At 40.1% G+C, this 17,102-nt stretch overlaps 1 protein-coding gene across 1 annotated transcript in view; it reads left to right on the top strand.

The window, feature by feature from the left end:
* Window positions 1-16,478: 16,478 nt before the first annotated feature.
* LOC131428881 (uncharacterized) overlaps window positions 16,479-17,102 on the top strand; it is a 1,788-nt gene continuing 1,164 nt past the window's right edge. Inside the window, exon 1 of the mRNA XM_058592940.1 lies at window positions 16,479-17,102. This exon is cut by the window's right edge and continues 1,164 nt beyond it. Within this exon, the coding sequence (XP_058448923.1) occupies window positions 16,479-17,102 (624 nt within the window).

The raw sequence follows: 17,102 nt of genomic DNA, 5'->3' as shown, positions 1-17,102 counted from the left end.
CTATTTTCGTAAAGTTCTAGTGCTCAAAAGTTTAAGCACCTCGAAAAAAGCCTTCATGAAAAATTTGACCTAAATCGGACATGCTTAAGGGGTTGCTGCCCGGTGATAAAGGTTTGACAATTTTCGATCTTGAAAAAGCACCATAGGGGGGAGTACATGAAATTTCCAAAATCGAAAATTTTTGTTGATGCCAAAAGTCTTAAAACTGCATAAAACATCGAAATTTAGTGTCATCTCAAAAAAATTTTTTTTTGTAAAAATCAACTTTCTGGGACTTAGAAAAATTTTCATATTTTTTCTAAGTCCCAAAAAGTCGATATTTAAAAAAAAAACTACAAGGATCAGCCCCATGGGGTTGTTCGAGCCATTGATGTGGAACAAGGCAACCAAAATTTCTAATGATCGACATTTTCAATTAATCATCACACTTTTGAATCCGCAAATGCACGAGAGTCTGCTTTGTCTTTATTATGAACCAACACCGAACACGCGAACCCAAAATATGGACTATATTTGTCATGATTTGTATTTGTTTTTTAGCCGACGAAATTACATCAATAGCCCAAATGTATGCAATTATATGTTTCCATATGCTTGCGATACAGATATCGATATTTAAGCTTCTTTTCGCCAAGCTTGTATTCAAATTTTGTATGCAAGTAGTTATTTTTATAGCGTTTCTCTACCATCCATTACTACCATTCTGCGATTTCGGTTGAAGCGATAAACTTTTTCTCATTATCAATCGAGTTCATCTTATATAAATCAGAAATTAATCTTATGCACTCAAAATTTACACTGGGGTAGTTGTCAATTTCTCAAGCGAAACGACATAACATGGGATTTCATCCAATCTTTCATGACACAAGATCAGGGCATACCAATTAAAGCTTCAAATCGTTTTATGGCACTTTTTGTCTTGCTGTGTAGCAACAACCTACCTCTAGCAAGCTACGTGTAGGACTGAAACGTTAGCTATAATTTTGCTTATATTTATAGATTCGCGTGCTTCCAACAGCTTCGCTTTTGCAACGATTGACCAATCAGAGCGCTGCTTGCCCTTTGATATATCGCTTACTCCTTCAAAACCGTCGACTATGGCAGGGAAATCCGGTATGCCGGAGAATTTTTGCATGCAAAATAGGACACTGCTAGCTATTAATCAACATTTCAATGATATACTATTAAAAATACATGGCTATGAACATTCAAATCAATGCGTAGAAATATTTCCAATCAAATGGTGACATGATATTAATAATTGACACAAAATTGACTGAGCTGTAATTGTTTAAAACCTGACCACATTTCTACATGTATTTTTCTTGAGTTTCTAGTTTGCACCACTATATAGAAAACAAAAATGTGTTCCACATTAAAATTTTTTCGAGATGACACTAAATCTCGACGTTTCATGCAATTCTAAGCCTTTTGGCATCAAAAATTTTTTTTCGATTTCGAAAATTTCATGTACTCCCCCCTATGGTGATTTTTCACGATATATGAAAATTTCACTAAGTGGACTAAGAAGGCTTTTTGCCTTTCTCTATAGAAAGGTATTAGAATTGCTGGAAAAACCGACTTTCGAACGGAGCCTCGGAGACCCATAGTGTTATATACCATTCGACTCAGTTCGTCGAGATCGGAAAATGTCTGTGTGTGTGTGTGTGTGTGTGTGTGTGTATGTGTGTGTGTGTATGTGTGTGTGTGTGTATGTGTGTGCACTTTTCGAAGATATTTGAACGCGCTCAATTTTCTCAGAGATGGCTGAACCGATTTGAACAAACTTGGGCTCGTTTAAAAGCTACTGTCGGGCCATTGATCAAGTTCGAAGATCAAATGGCTGTGATTTTTGGTTCAGGAGATATGATTCTATAAGTGACGTAACCGACAAAAAGCGTTGTATTTGAACGCGCTCAATTTTCTCAGAGATGGCTGAACCGATTTGAACAAACTTGGGCTCGTTTGAAAGCTACTGTCGGGCCATTGATCAAGTTCGAAGATCAAATGGCTGTGATTTTTGGTTCCGGAGATATGATTCTATAAGTGACGTAACCGACAAAAAGCGTTGTATTTGAACGCGCTCAATTTTCTCAGAGATGGCTGATCCGATTTCAACAAACTTGGGCTCGTTTGAAAGCTACTGTCGTGCCATTGATCAAGTTCGAAGATCAAATGGTTGTGACTTTTGGTTCCAGCAATATGATTGTATAAGTGACGTAACCGACAAAACACGTTGATTTTTACCGCTCTTGTATATATAAGGGTGCCAAAATTTTGGGATCAACTCTATTTTCGTAAAGTTCTAGTGCTCAAAAGTTTAAGCACCTCGAAAAAAGCCTTCATGCAAAATTTGACCTAAATTGGACATGCTTAAGGGGTGCTGCCCGGTGGTAAAGGTTTGACAATTATCGATCTTGAAAAAGCACCATAGGGGGGAGTACATGAAATTTCCAAAATAAAAAATTTTTTTTGATGCCAAAACTCTTAAAACTGCATAAAACATCGAAATTTAGTGTTATCCCGAAAAAATTTTTTTTTGAAAAAATCAACTTTCTGGGACTTGAAAAAATTTTCATATTTTTTCTAAGTCCCAAAAAGTCGACTTTTTCAAAAAAATTTTTTTTCGAGATGACACTAAATCTCGACGTTTCATGCAATTCTAAGCCTTTTGGCATCAAAAATTTTTTTTCGATTTCGAAAATTTCATGTACTCCCCCCTATGGTGATTTTTCAAGATATATGAAAATTCCACTAAGTGGACTAAGAAGGGTTTTGCCTTTCTCTATAGAAAGGTATTAGAATTGCTGGAAAAACCGACTTTCGAACGGAGCCTCGGAGACCCATAGTGTTATATACCATTCGACTCAGCTCGACGAGATCGGAAAATGTCTGTGTGTGTGTGTGTGTGTGTGTGTGTATGTGTGTGTGTATGTGTGTATGTATGTGCACTTTTCGAAGATACTTGAACGCGCTCAATTTTCTCAGAGATGGCTCAACCGATTTTAACAAACTTGGGCTCGTTTGAAAGCTACTATCGGGGCATTGATCAAGTTCGAAGATAAAATGGCTGTGACTTTTGGTTCCGGAGATATGATTGTATAAGTGACGTAACCGACAAAAAGCGTTGTATTTGAACGCGCTCAATTTTCTCAGAGATGGCTGAACCGATTTGAACAAACTTGGGCTCGTTTGAAAGCTACTGTCGGGCCGTTGATCAAGTTCGAAGATCAAATGGTTGTGACTTTTGGTTCCAGATATATGATGGTATAAGTGACGTAACCGACAAAACACGTTGATTTTTACCGCTCTTGTATATATAAGGGTGCCAAAATTTTGGGATCAACTCTATTTTCGTAAAGTTCTAGTGCTCAAAAGTTTAAGCACCTCGAAAAAAGCCTTCATGCAAAATTTGACCTAAATCGGACATGCTTAAGGGGTGCTGCCCGGTGGTAAAGGTTTGACAATTATCGATCTTGAAAAAGCACCATAGGGGGGAGTACATGAAATTTCCAAAATCGAAAATTTTTTTTGATGCCAAAACTCTTAAAACTGCATAAAACATCGAAATTTAGTGTCATCTCAAAAAAAATTTTTTTTGAAAAAATCAACTTTCTGGGACTTAGAAAAATTTTCATATTTTTTCTAAGTCCCAAAAAGTCGATTTTTTCAAAAAAATTTTTTTTCGAGATGACACTAAATCTCGACGTTTCATGCAATTCTAAGCCTTTTGGCATCAAAAATTTTTTTTCGATTTCGAAAATTTCATGTACTCCCCCCTATGGTGATTTTTCAAGATATATGAAAATTTCACTAAGTGGACTAAGAAGGCTTTTTGCCTTTCTCTATATTTTATTTTAGATTAGCATCACTGTTCTCATACAAATAGGCAACGCAAATGTCAAGCACTAGTTTGGAAAAATGATGCTGACTGTGTGACATAAACACTGAAGCATGCTTTTGTGAACTACTCGAATCAATCTGAATCAATTGGTGTCAAAATTAGTATCCAAAATTATTTAATAAAAGTATGAAACATATTTTCATGAGACTGTTATGAAAGAAGAGAAAGGCATTATCACACCACTAGGTGGATTAAGAAGGGTTTTTATTTTAGATTAGCATCACTGTTCTCATACAAATAGGCAACGCAAATGTCAAGCACTAGTTTGGAAAAATGATGCTGACTGTGTGACATAAAACACTGAAGCATGCTTTTGTGAACTACTCGAATCAATCTGAATCAATTGGCGTCTAAAATTATTTAATAAAAGTATGAAATATATTTGCATGAGATTTTTATGAAAAAAGAGAAAGGCATTATCACACCACTAGGTGGATTAAGAAGGGTTTTTTCTTTAATCAATTTCTTCAGCTTACGACCTGTTGTGCGTTGGAGTGTTTTCGTCCGATGTACAACTGACTGATTCTGTGTTGCAATAAACTGTGTCGCTAAAGTGCTATTTGTAGCTTGTGTCAGCTGTTGTTGTAGTTGGTCCAGTTCTCGATGTAAACACTTGATTTTGAAGAAAGTCTGTTTGATCTCAAATATTTAAAATTGATTTTTTAAAACGTTCGGTTGTTCGTTGTAGTTTATGGGTGTACGGACTGCGTTCTTCCAAAAGTGGGTGTATGCATTTTAGAGAGTTCACTATGTGGTTCGGGAATAATCCAGTTTTACGACATTGAACGAGAAAGTACTTACGGATGCTCATGTTACATAACTTTCTGTTGAGTTGTGCATACACTTTGAATAATTGAGCTGTGTTGTAACCATAGTAACTGTTCATTAGCTTGAAGAAGCCATTGTGTATATTCGCCATGATGATCTCAAGTTTGTATATATCGACTGTTTTGGAGTTTTATCGGAAAAATGCGGCTTTCTCAGTCAAATGGATATAGGCAAACGATTTGTTTATAAAATTGCCCGACGTTTCGGCCGTTTTTGATGGCCTTTTTCAAGGGAAACTAAAAATATGCTTTTATTATACAACATTGAATGGACTTTTATGGTATATGGATTATTCTAATGTACTTTGTGAAACTCACTTTGGTCTAATCGTTATTGTCAGTCTCGTTGATTTCCAACGGTGGGATGTCTGTTGTCTATTTACGGTAACATATATAAAATAAACTAAGTTCGTTGAAGAACTTTTCATCGGATAGAACTATTGCCACAGAGTTTGGTGTATGCAGTGAATCTGACAATTATTAGGTTATTGGTTTGTGGGTACAATTACGTGTTGGGCATGATTGATGTCTCCCATTCGGCTGTTTTTGTGCTTTTCTTTCTTCCACACTTCGATGCCTTGATGGTGTGAAGAATGCCTGCGTAAGTTGTATTGAGACCATCTACGTCAGTGCGATGGTTAACGTTGTTGTTCGTATTGGTGATGTGACACATTTCATTTTTCTGTCTATGATTTTAACACTCTTGAGATCAAATGTATGATTATGAGTGACCATATGTTTAATGAGCGCAGTTTTTTCCCCTAGAGCGATCATCCGTTCGTCGGTGTTGACTGCACCATCACTTTTTAGTTTATCGTACTGATTGATATTTGATTTGTGACCGTATAATCTTGTTTTTAGATGATTACGAGTCATGCCGATGTAATTCATCTTGCAGTTTTAGCAGAATTCTACCAAATATAAAACAACCAATTGATCTGCTATCACAGTTTAATGTTATATATAGTCTTCCATGCGAAAACTGCGAGATGAATTACAGCGGCATGACTCGTAATCATCTAAAAACAAGATTATACGGTCACAAATCAAATATCAATCAGTACGATAAACTAAAAAGTGATGGTGCAGTCAACACCGACGAACGGATGATCGCTCTAGGGGAAAAAACTGCGCTCATTAAACATATGGTCACTCATAATCATTCATTTGATCTCAAGAGTGTTAAAATCATAGACAGAACGTATCGCTCCACCGCTCTACCGATTTTAGAAATGTGTCACATCACCAATACGAACAACAACGTTAACCATCGCACTGACGTAGATGGTCTCAATACAACTTACGCCGGCATTCTTCACACCATCAAGGCATCGAAGTGTGGAAGAAAGAAAAGCACAAAAACAGCCGAATTGGAGACATCAATCATGCCCACCACGTAATTGTACCCACAAACCAATAAACTAATAATTGTCAGATTCACTGCATACACCAAACTCTGTGGCAATAGTGCTATCCGATGAAAAGTTCTTCAACGAACTTAGTTTATTTTATATATGTTACCGTAAATAGACAACAGACATCCCACCGTTGGAAATCAACGAGACTGACAATAACGATTAGACCAAAGTGAGTTTCACAAAGTACATTAGAATAATCCATATACCATAAAAGTCCATTCAATGTTGTATAATAAAAGCATATTTTTAGTTTCCCTTGAAAAAGGCCATCAAAAACGGCCGAAACGTCGGGCAATTTTATAAACAAATCGTTTGCCTATATCCATTTGACTGAGAAAGCCGCATTTTTCTCGATTTGAATCAGAAAATTGCACTTGCAAAAAATGGCGTATCAACTTTTACCTTCTGTTGAAAGACAAATGTCGAAAGCCGCATCAACGGAAACATGCACTTGAAAGTCGGTAAAATAGGGCGTAATGTGCACTGGATAATTTTTATGTCGTAAAATGCGCTTTCGGATATTTACAATAATTTTCAAAACAAGGCTTATGTTTTATAAAATAGTTGTGTAATGTTATTGCGGTAATCTAATACGAATGGGATTTGTCAAAATATTTCCTATATTGAACATATAAAATCAGAAAAATCAAATTAACAACAACACATATTTATTTGACTAAAGCGTGAGATAGGCCCTTTAAAAAAATTTCAATTCATCGACATAGGTAATGTTTCTGTTGAATGTTATGATGTTATAAGGTAGGTTAAGGCTTCAATTTCGATATTAGGATTTAATCCAATTTGTTTACATTTTACTCTTAGGCCCTTTTGAAGAATTACTCGAGATATGAGAAAGGCAAAAAGATCACAGAGTTTTAAGCAATTTTAAGCAATTCTTCCATTATGTACATATTGTGACTTTCCTAGGCAATCTAGTGTTAAATGCGCATCTTTGCATTATATAATTTAATAAGCTCACTAACACCTGATTTTATTTTATTTTATTTTATTCTCTTGACGAAAAACGAGTAAGTTACGTTTTAACAAAAGAAAAAGGTAAATGCACTAATATTTTTACCATCAATTTTATTATTTTTATAATTATTATTATTATTATTATTTTTATAATTATTATTATTATTATTATTATTATTATTATTATTATTATTATTATTATTATTATTATTATTATTATTATTATTATTATTTTTATTATTATTATTATTATTATTATTATTATTATTATTATTATTATTATTATTATTATTCTTTTTTTATTACTATTATTATAATAATTATTATTGACATTACTACACAACGTGTACGAAATAGAACAAAGCACGCCTTGTTCGTTTTGTGTTTTCTTCTTTTGTCGGTGTTGTATATATTGTCACTCTATATGGTGATTCGAAAACTTTGACACTCATCGCCCTGTAACTGCGGAACCGGGAGTCGGATCCGGATGAAATTTCACAGTAGCTTCAAAAACAGTATGAACTGTAATTCAAATCAAAATTTGTGAAAATCGGTTCAAGCATCTCAGAGAAATCGAAGTAAATTTTGTTTTAGGAGCTCTTCTTCTCCACTTTCGGTGCTCTCGGAACAGGAAAAGTGGGGACCAGTAGTGCTGAATTAAGTTTTCATGCCCACAAACTAACCTGTTTTTAGATATCGTTCGTGAAAAAATACTAATAAAATTGGTATTTTCCACCTTTCATTCGAATTTTAGTTTCCGAAAATCGGTTGAGTTGTTTCAGAGATAATTGGGTGTAAACATTTCCTCAAATTTTCACATATTACCATATACCCCCGGAACCGGAAGTCACATTCAAATGAAATTCAATAGCAAGCTATGGAACCATAATACCGTTTATTTGAATCTTAGTTTGTGAAAATCGGTTCAGCCATCTGTGAAAAATGTGAGTGCATATTTTTTTCATATTTTTTGTACATATCATACTATATCTCCGGAACCGGAAGTCGGATCGGAATTAAATTGAATAGCAGGCTATGGGACTATGGGACCTGTCATTTGAATCTTTGTTTGTGAAAATCGCTTCAGCCAGCTCTGAGAAAAGTGAGTGCATATTTTTGTTACATACACACACAGGCATTTGCTCAGTTCGTCGAGTTGAGTCGAATGGTATATGACATTTGGCCCTTCCGGACCTCGGTTTAAAAGTCGATTTTTACAGTGATTGCATAGCCTTTCTATATGAGAAAAGCAAAAAGATCACAGAGTTTTAAGTAATTTTAAGCAATCTTTTCATGGTGTACATATTGTGACTTTCCTGGGCAATCTAGTGTTGAATGCGTATCTTTGGATTATATAATTTAACAAGCTCGCTAACATCTGATTTTATTTAATTTTATTTTATTTTCTTGACGAAAAACGAGATGCTGAAATAAAGGACCAAGGAAAAAGACTCTAGAGTGTACCAAGAAAATGAAGAAAAATGGGTATCTTATGTAATTACCTAACTTTTGGTAAGTTATGTTTAATAAAAGAAAAAGATAAATGCACTAATATTTTTACCATGAATTATATTATCTTTATTATTATTACTATTATTATTATTATTATTATTGTCGTGAATACGACTTACTTTACTATGGGGTGCCTTTTCAAAATTTACCCTCTGAGAGAGTGATAAGTTTTTGATCGTGAATAGCTCTTGTTTTATCAAACGAATCAACATAATTTTTGCTACATGTCATCGGAAATATGATCACAATTCTATGATAAAATTTTCAGTTGTGTGACATAATCTCAAATAGTTCAAAATTAATCTTTTCTGAAATGTTTGGTATAAACGAGTATCAAAGAGGATAATTCATAAGGCGCGTTTGCCTTTCTCGTATTTTGAAAGCTCATAGCTCAGTGATCTGTGAAAGGATTTATATAATCTAACTACCAATAGAATCGAAATTTTTCAACTTAAACGTGTATAGCAAGAGCATTGAAGTATTTCAATAGTACACTATTGAAAAACCTATCTCATTTGACCCATGTCAACACCAGCCAATCAGAACGCGTTCTGAGGAAGAGAACAAAATATCTCCTGCTGTACAACAAATCGTTCGAGAAAAATGTTCCGAAAAGTGGTGAATATCGTAGTGAGTTACTCAATTTAGTCCTTCTGAATGCTAGAAACGAATCCCTACAGCATATTGATAGTTTCTTTCAATAAATTATGCAAATCCGAAATGAAATAATCGACATTAAAATTCTATATGCGGCTATTTTTATAGCCGTTAGGACCGCCCATTAGTGAAAAAGCTACAAACGAAAGTTTGGATTCTATCGCCAATACGAGCAGATGTATTTTTTGCCGTTTGCAAAGCTAGTTTCGCTTCCGACAAGAGCGATTACGTCACAGCTACCAGTCATTTGCCTGGATGAAAAAGCAACGGTGGAGAGCATTACACGAAATCAGCCGTTCTAATGGCTCTGAAAGTTTTCTGAAGAACTATTAGGATTTCTTGCTCGCAAATCGAAAGGAAATATACTCAGTTTAGTGCAAAACTAGAACTGTTTGATTTGATTTTTGCACTTTTCGCTGTGTGAAATTCACAATAATCTAGATCAAGTAAAGCCTTCTTTGTTTTTGCGAAAAATGTGGAAAAGGGGAATGCTTGCATAATTCATACAATTGATCAACTAATTGATATTTTCTGAAGTGTTAAGGAACATGTCAGTTGTTTTCGTATTCACGACATCCAGTTATGTCTCTGACATTACCCACACGCCTTTTATTATTATTATTATTATTATTATTATTATTATTATTATAATTATTATTATTATTATTATTGTTATTATTATTATTATTATTATTATTATTATTATTATTATTATTATTATTATTATTATTATTATTATTATTATTATTATTATTATTATTATTATTATTATTATTATTATTATTATTATGAATATTATTATTATTATTATTATTATTATTATTATTATTATTATTATGATTATTATGATTATTATTATTATTATTATTATTATTATTATTAGCAGTTGTGGCACGCCGTCAATGCTTGCTTGTCATAGCGCGCGCTCTGAACTTTACCAGGTGTTTTCCGAGTAATTCGCGATCGCCGCGGTACATAAGTACGCATATCAGCGAGTGAGGTGACAAAGAAGACGCCAACAGTGAAAGTCCGGTGCAAATCGGTGAAAAAACGGCTTAAAACAGTGAATTTGTTTTCTCTCAACGTGCTCCCGAAAGAAACAATAACAATAGTCGGCTAGCTGGCTGTTTGTTTTCATTCACCACTACGGTGGCGTGGGTCGCGGTGGGCACAAACAAAGATTTCGTCGGATAATAATAACTAAACAGTTTTGGAAAAGTGAAATTTCGGAAAATTTCAAAGGTGCTCGATACGTATCCAGGGAACAATACAGTGTGTCCCGTAAGTGTGTTAACACAGTGCGGTGCAAATTTTTTTGAACACCTACAGTGAAAAGGTAGGATATCGGGTTTTCAGCCACTAATCGGCTATTTGGGGTAGGTAACGGGTGACACACCCGACGAATAAATTCGGTGAGTTGACATTCCTTCAGCTGACGGGAAAGGATGGTGTTTCACTTCCGAAAAATCTCTTCATCATCGGGAAATCGGTGGAAAGCTTTGTCGGTGGACCAATCGAAAGCGCTAAATCCGAGGATCAGGGAAAGAAATACACTCTGAAGATTCGCAACCCTGCCCAGGTTGCCAAGCTGCTAACACTAACCAAGCTGTTCGATGGAACTGAAGTTGAAGTAGCCCCTCATCCACACCTGAACGTAAGTCGATGTGTCATTTCCTGCTACGACATTATCGAAATGGACGAAAAAGACATTTTGACTGAAATGCTGAAGGAAAGCGTTGTCCTTGTGCAGCGAATCACCAGGAAAGAAGGTGAAAAGAGAATTAATACACCCGCGCTGATCCTAACGTTCTCCAAAACCACGTACCCGGAGTACCTCAAGATCGGTTTGCTGCGTATTCCCACCCGGCCATATTTCCCGAATCCTATGTTGTGCTATAACTGCTTCAGCTACGGCCACACCCGTGTCCGTTGCCCTGGACCACAACGCTGTTTTAACTGCTCTGGCGATTATCATGGAGAAGAGGAGTGCAACGAGGCTTCCCAATGCAGAAATTGCAAGGGTGATCACCGTCCTACCAGTCGACAGTGCCCTGTTTACAAGAAGGAGGTCGAAGTCATTAAAATTAAGGTCCGCGATAACGTGTCTTTCCCAGAGGCTAGGAAGCGTACTGAGCTACAGACAGGTGGTAGCTATGCCCAAGCGGCATCGCGATTTAGCGAATTTGAAAAAAGATTGCGGGAACTTGAAGCGACCGTGAAGGCAAAGGACGAGGACATAGCCCAACTGCGCGAAGAAATCAAGAAGAAAGACGAAAAAATTAACAGTGTGAACAATCTCAACCAACTGCTGAAACAGAAGATTTCTGATGAACGATCGCGCAGCGCAAGCCGTGGAAGTCAACATCACAACCAAAGACCAGTACCAGCACCGACGTGGTCGACTCCGGTCACTCGATCAAGTAGCCACTCTCCAGCCGTTGAGGAACCGAAGCGAGGCCCTGGCCGCCCCCGAAAGTACGACAAATCGGTCATATCGCCTGACATTAGCCCGCCCCCGAAGAAAACTGCTGTCACTACACCCGATCCCATGATGATGGACTGTGTCGGCTATGAAGTGGAGATACCGGCCACACCCCCCAGTCAGTATTTTCGATAATTCCGCCACTCAACAACGTTTGGACCACCATGACGACCCTAGCACGAACACGGACAACGAGATTTATCGGTTCGGAAGCGGAGAAAGTGTAGTACCCCCTCCGACGCAAGTGCAGCAGGTTGAAGGAGTCGCCCGGGACGTTTTACCCCAACTCGTTGATGACGAATTCACCTCTGCAGCCGATCACACCGCCGAAACATCTACGATACCGGAATCCTGGGATAGACGGCAGGGAGAAGGGGTTGCCCTTCTTTGCCCTGGCCGCCGCCCTACACAACCAACAATCAACCCTCTCATCGAAACCAACAGCCGAGAAACCAGCGAATCTACAAAAAGCCTTTCCCCAGTGCCTGCTGTTGCCGGTAATTCTGGAAGTAATCGTGTGGTGATATTGGCAACGGCTGGCACTGTGGGGTAAAGCGTCCCACAGGTCAGTATTCCTATTCTCAAGATTCAAACCGATACTTCTGCGCCCGTTGTTTCAGGCGACAACACGAATGTTCCAGTTCTCTCGCCTGGCGAAGGCCCATCAAGATCCCGAACGACGTACATTACACTGTAACAAGTACATATTCGTAAAATAGTTATTGGAGACTTATCTGTAAAAATATTTAGTTAGTTTATCGTCAGTACCAAAATATTAAATGAATGTCATAAGTAATATCTAATTTATCGATTGTTTATCTCATAAATTATCCGACGCAAATCAACAACTTGAAGCACCGCAAATGAACTGCATTCAATGGAAGGTTTGCTATAACACCCAACTGAGTTACCCTTTGGCACTGGCGCTTCGTGATTCGGTGACTCACTCGCGGACATGATAATAGCTTCTGTGACTCTCTCGTTTACATGATAATAGCTTCTGTGACACTCTCGTTCACATGATAATAGCTTTACAGCCGAATGCGGCCACTGACCCTTGGCTAAATGTGTGGGAAAATGTTCGTTTCGCTTTAATACGCGAGGGGGATCTGGTTAGTATGGTTAAGACGGTTCGATAGAAAAGGATAACCATTGCTGAAATTTGGGTTTCCGTGCGTTTAAACGCAATTAACAAACTTCGCCTTGCAAGTTCCGGTAACGAAGATTACCAAATGCCCGGGTAGTCTGAGGATTTCCAGACCTCGATTTCTCACTTTGGTCTGACTAGTGGAAGAGGCAGGAGTTGTCCGTAATTTGTTATTCGCGACGTGGTGTGTTTGATCAGGTTATAAGTAACATGAAAAGACTTCACGCAGTTAGCTAAAGTTTAGTTTTCCTTTCCCAAACAGATAGCTTATATTGTCGATACAGTGGCAGTTAGCGTAGGCAGTGTCGTGTGTGGAACAAAGGTCAAAAGGGTAAGCCTCGTGTTCTCACACTATGTGCTATGTAGAAGGTGCTTATTCGCCATTTGGCGTGTAATGTTTAATTTCTATAGATTCGCAACGGTCCGACGTCCGGCACACCACCAAATCTCGTTAGAGACAACTTCTGACCCCACCGGAAGAGGGTCGCTGACGTCATCATCGCACCCTTAGAAGGACAGACCAGCAATCACGTCATCGTCGACAACTTTCGTTTCGGTTACGGCCGGAATTTGCGGCGTTCGTACCACGCCGTGCGAATCTGCGGTAAGGACTTCAGCGCCGGTTCGGTGTGATCGAAGGCGGTCGCACACAGCAGCAGCAGAAGGAGAAACTAATGTCATCCGTTGTTACCGCCATCTGCAGAACCACGTAAAACCTAGGTCGTGAGTAAAACAATTTGCACGTTCTGTTTGTGAATGTCCATGCGCATGTGACTCAAACTAGGGTCACTACCCTCGATATATTTAAGTGAACCCTTTATAAGCAACGGCTGCCAGCCGCACGGCAGACCGAGACAAAGCACAGTGAATCAGCACACGAGACACACGAAACAAAGCATCTTAGTGATCACGGAGATTCCGTACAGTAGATACATGTAGGAGATGAATGTGGAAAAGGGAAAGGAAAGGGACTAAGACTAGGCCTAGGCATGAATGCAAGACCGCGGAAAGCGTAGACACGAATAAATGTAATAGTAAAATAAACCCTAAAGTCTTTCAACTTGCACGATAAAGGGATACAATAAAGCTTAAATTTCTAGTATGCAATGTAGATAGATTTGCTCTATATGAAGTCGTCCCGTCTTTAGTTTACTGGAGAAGTAATTTCATGTTAGCGTTTGGCGTTCTAGATTGTTGATTGTTTGTTTACTGGAGAGGTCGACTCCGAAATCGATCCGAACGAATCCCGAATCTTTCTGCTCCTCCGCCTAGATTGAGGATTCCGAGGTTTACCTATGAGGATAATTTCCCCGGCATAGACGATTGCGTTGAGCGCGCGGGAGATCTCAGGTTGCGGTTAGATCCTTTCTCTGTTTCAAGAGCCGTTTGAGTCAGCTAGCTCGCTTCCCTTCCCTGATTAGGGATAGAATGAACCTTCCCCCTTTAAGGTCTCAAGCCGGGCAAACAAGAATTGGCTGGTGATCTCTCAACCAGAGAGTGGCGCATAAATCACCTACTTATCAACGGGGCAGTAAGCTGACCAGTTATAACACAAAGCGCTTCCCCGGTGCCGGCTGTTGTCGGTATTGGAAAACCTAGTGTAATGGTTTCGACAGCGGCTGGCACTGTGGAGCAAAGCGTCACACAGGCAAGTCTCTCCACGAACTGATTACCAGCAGCGGTTACTGCGGCATCTCCCTCTTTTTCAGCCGACTCATCTGCTGGAAGATCGACCATCAGTTCCGGTACGAACAGTTCCTCCGGCAGCTGCTTCGCACTCCAATGGAACCTGCGCGGCCTAAGGGAAAACATCAGCGAACTGAAGCTCTTCTTCGCCAACCTCGAACCTTGCGTCATTGCACTTCAAGAGACGAAGGTTAATCAAACGGTCATACCTCCAAACTCCGTTGGCAGAAACTACACGCTACTGCTGGAGTCAAACAGCACCCATTACTGGCAACATGGGGTAGGCCTTGCTATCCGAGAAGGTATACCGTTCGAGCGTCAGCAAATCAACACCTCCCTCCATCTAGTCGCTGCGCGTATCTATGCGCCGATGCAGGTAACTGTTGTGTCCATCTACATTCCGCCCAGTTCAGCCCAATGTCAAACCGCTTTGAGCGAGCTCCTCGATAAACTGGATGGCCCGGTTATATTTCTGGGTGACTTCAACGCACATCACCTTGCGTGGGGGTCATCATCATCGAACGCGCTTGGCCGATTCATAGCTGACACGACATTAGACAGGAATCTTGTGATTCTCAACAGTGGCTCTCCCACACGCATCGACCCGGCCACTGGTCATACTTCGGCAATCGACGTTACCTTCTGCTCTAAGAGTCTGGCTCCCAAGTTTACATGGCGAACTCTTTCGGACACCCACAACAGTGACCACTTCCCGATAACGGTGACCATACCTGGATGGTCTAGCACGCGAACCGTGCGACGGAAATGGCTCTATGACCGCGCCGACTGGTCGCTGTATGAGCAAATCACCGCTGAGACAATCTGCCCAGACAGTTTCACGGAGAAGTTGATAGCAGCAGCTAACACTTCCATACCACGCACCAGCAGCCGAGTTGGACCAAAAGCGGTACCATGGTGGTGCCCAGAAGCGAAGACTGCCATCCGACAGCGACGAAAGTGTTTGGGGGCCTTACGGCGCCTGCAGAGATTCGATCCAGATCAACCGGCAGCGTTGGCTAGTTTTCAGGAAGCTAGAGCAGCAGCTCGAAAGGCGATTAAAGAGGCAAAGGAACATTCGTGGGAGAATTTCGTAGCAACAATCTCTCCGGACAGCTCGACGACAAAACTATGGCAGACGGTGAACTGTTTGCGTGGCAGCCGGCAACAACGCACCATAGTAGTCAAGGGAGCGGATGGTTTCATAGACAATCCCGAAGAAGCAGCGGAAGATCTGGCCAGTCACTACAGCGAGAGATCAGCGACCTCCAGCTATCCTCCATCTTTCCAGATGGCGAAGGCAAGAGCGAAACGAGAGTCCATAGATTTTTCACCCAATACCGAGGATGTATACAACACCGACATCATCCTGAACGAACTTCTGTGGGCTCTCGACAAAGGGAGAGGTGCCTCTACAGGACCCGACATGATAGGGTATCCTCTGCTTCAACGCCTGCCCCTGTCCGTGAAAGTGACGCTCCTCGAGCTGCTCAATAAAATCTGGAGTAACGGAGAGTTTCCCGCTAGCTGGCGGAATACCTTCGTCGTTCCCATCCCGAAACCTAATTGTCACGATACCGGGCCTGCTGCCTTTCGGCCAATCTCGCTCACCAGCTGCATGGCAAAGCTGCTAGAGCGGATCATCATCCGTCGCCTAATTACTGAGCTAGAGTTGAATGGTCTGCTCGACAAACGCCAACACGCGTTCCGTCCCAAGCGGGGCACGGATACGTACTTTGCTGAGCTGGAGAAATCGCTTCCAACCGCAGACGAGCACTGTCTGATAGCTTCACTGGACCTGTCGAAAGCATACGATACTACCTGGCGACATGGAATAGTTCGCACATTGAAAAAATGGTGAATACGTGGTCGAATGCTCAACATCATACAGAGCTTCCTCTCCGAGCGAACATTCCAGGTGTCCGTAGGGAGACACTTATCTCGCGAACATCCGCTGGAAAACGGAGTACCTCAAGGCTCGGTCCTCTCTGTGACCCTATTTCTCGTCGCTATGCAGCCGATATTCCAAGTGATACCGAAAGGAGTTGACATACTCCTATACGCGGACGACATCCTCCTCGCTGTGCGAGGCGCCAAAAGTGACGGGTTATACCGTAAACTGCAGGCCGCCGTCAAGGCTGCCGATCACTGGACGAAAAGCGTCGGTTTCGCCATGTCGGCAACAAAGTCCTTCATTTTTTACTGCAGCCCGAATATACGGAATGAACCTACAGGAGACATCACCATCGATCAGACTCCCATTCCGACGACCAACCAGCTTAGGATTCTGGGTGTAACCTTGGACCGAACCCTCACCTTCAGACCTCACTGCAAGTTGACGAAAAAAACTTGCGAGTATCGGTTACGGATTCTGCGGATGATCGGTGCCCAATGTTTACGTGGCAATCGAACATCTCTGCTACAGGTTGGATCAGCATTAGTCACCTCGAAGTTGCTGTATGGGATAGGACTTGTCAGTCGAGGAGGATCGCCGAAT

Source organism: Malaya genurostris, chromosome 2 (genome assembly GCF_030247185.1).
Source record: "Malaya genurostris strain Urasoe2022 chromosome 2, Malgen_1.1, whole genome shotgun sequence".
NCBI lineage: Eukaryota > Metazoa > Arthropoda > Insecta > Diptera > Culicidae > Malaya > Malaya genurostris.
Note: the sequence above shows the minus strand (reverse complement) of the source record. Positions and strands in the feature narration are given on the sequence as shown.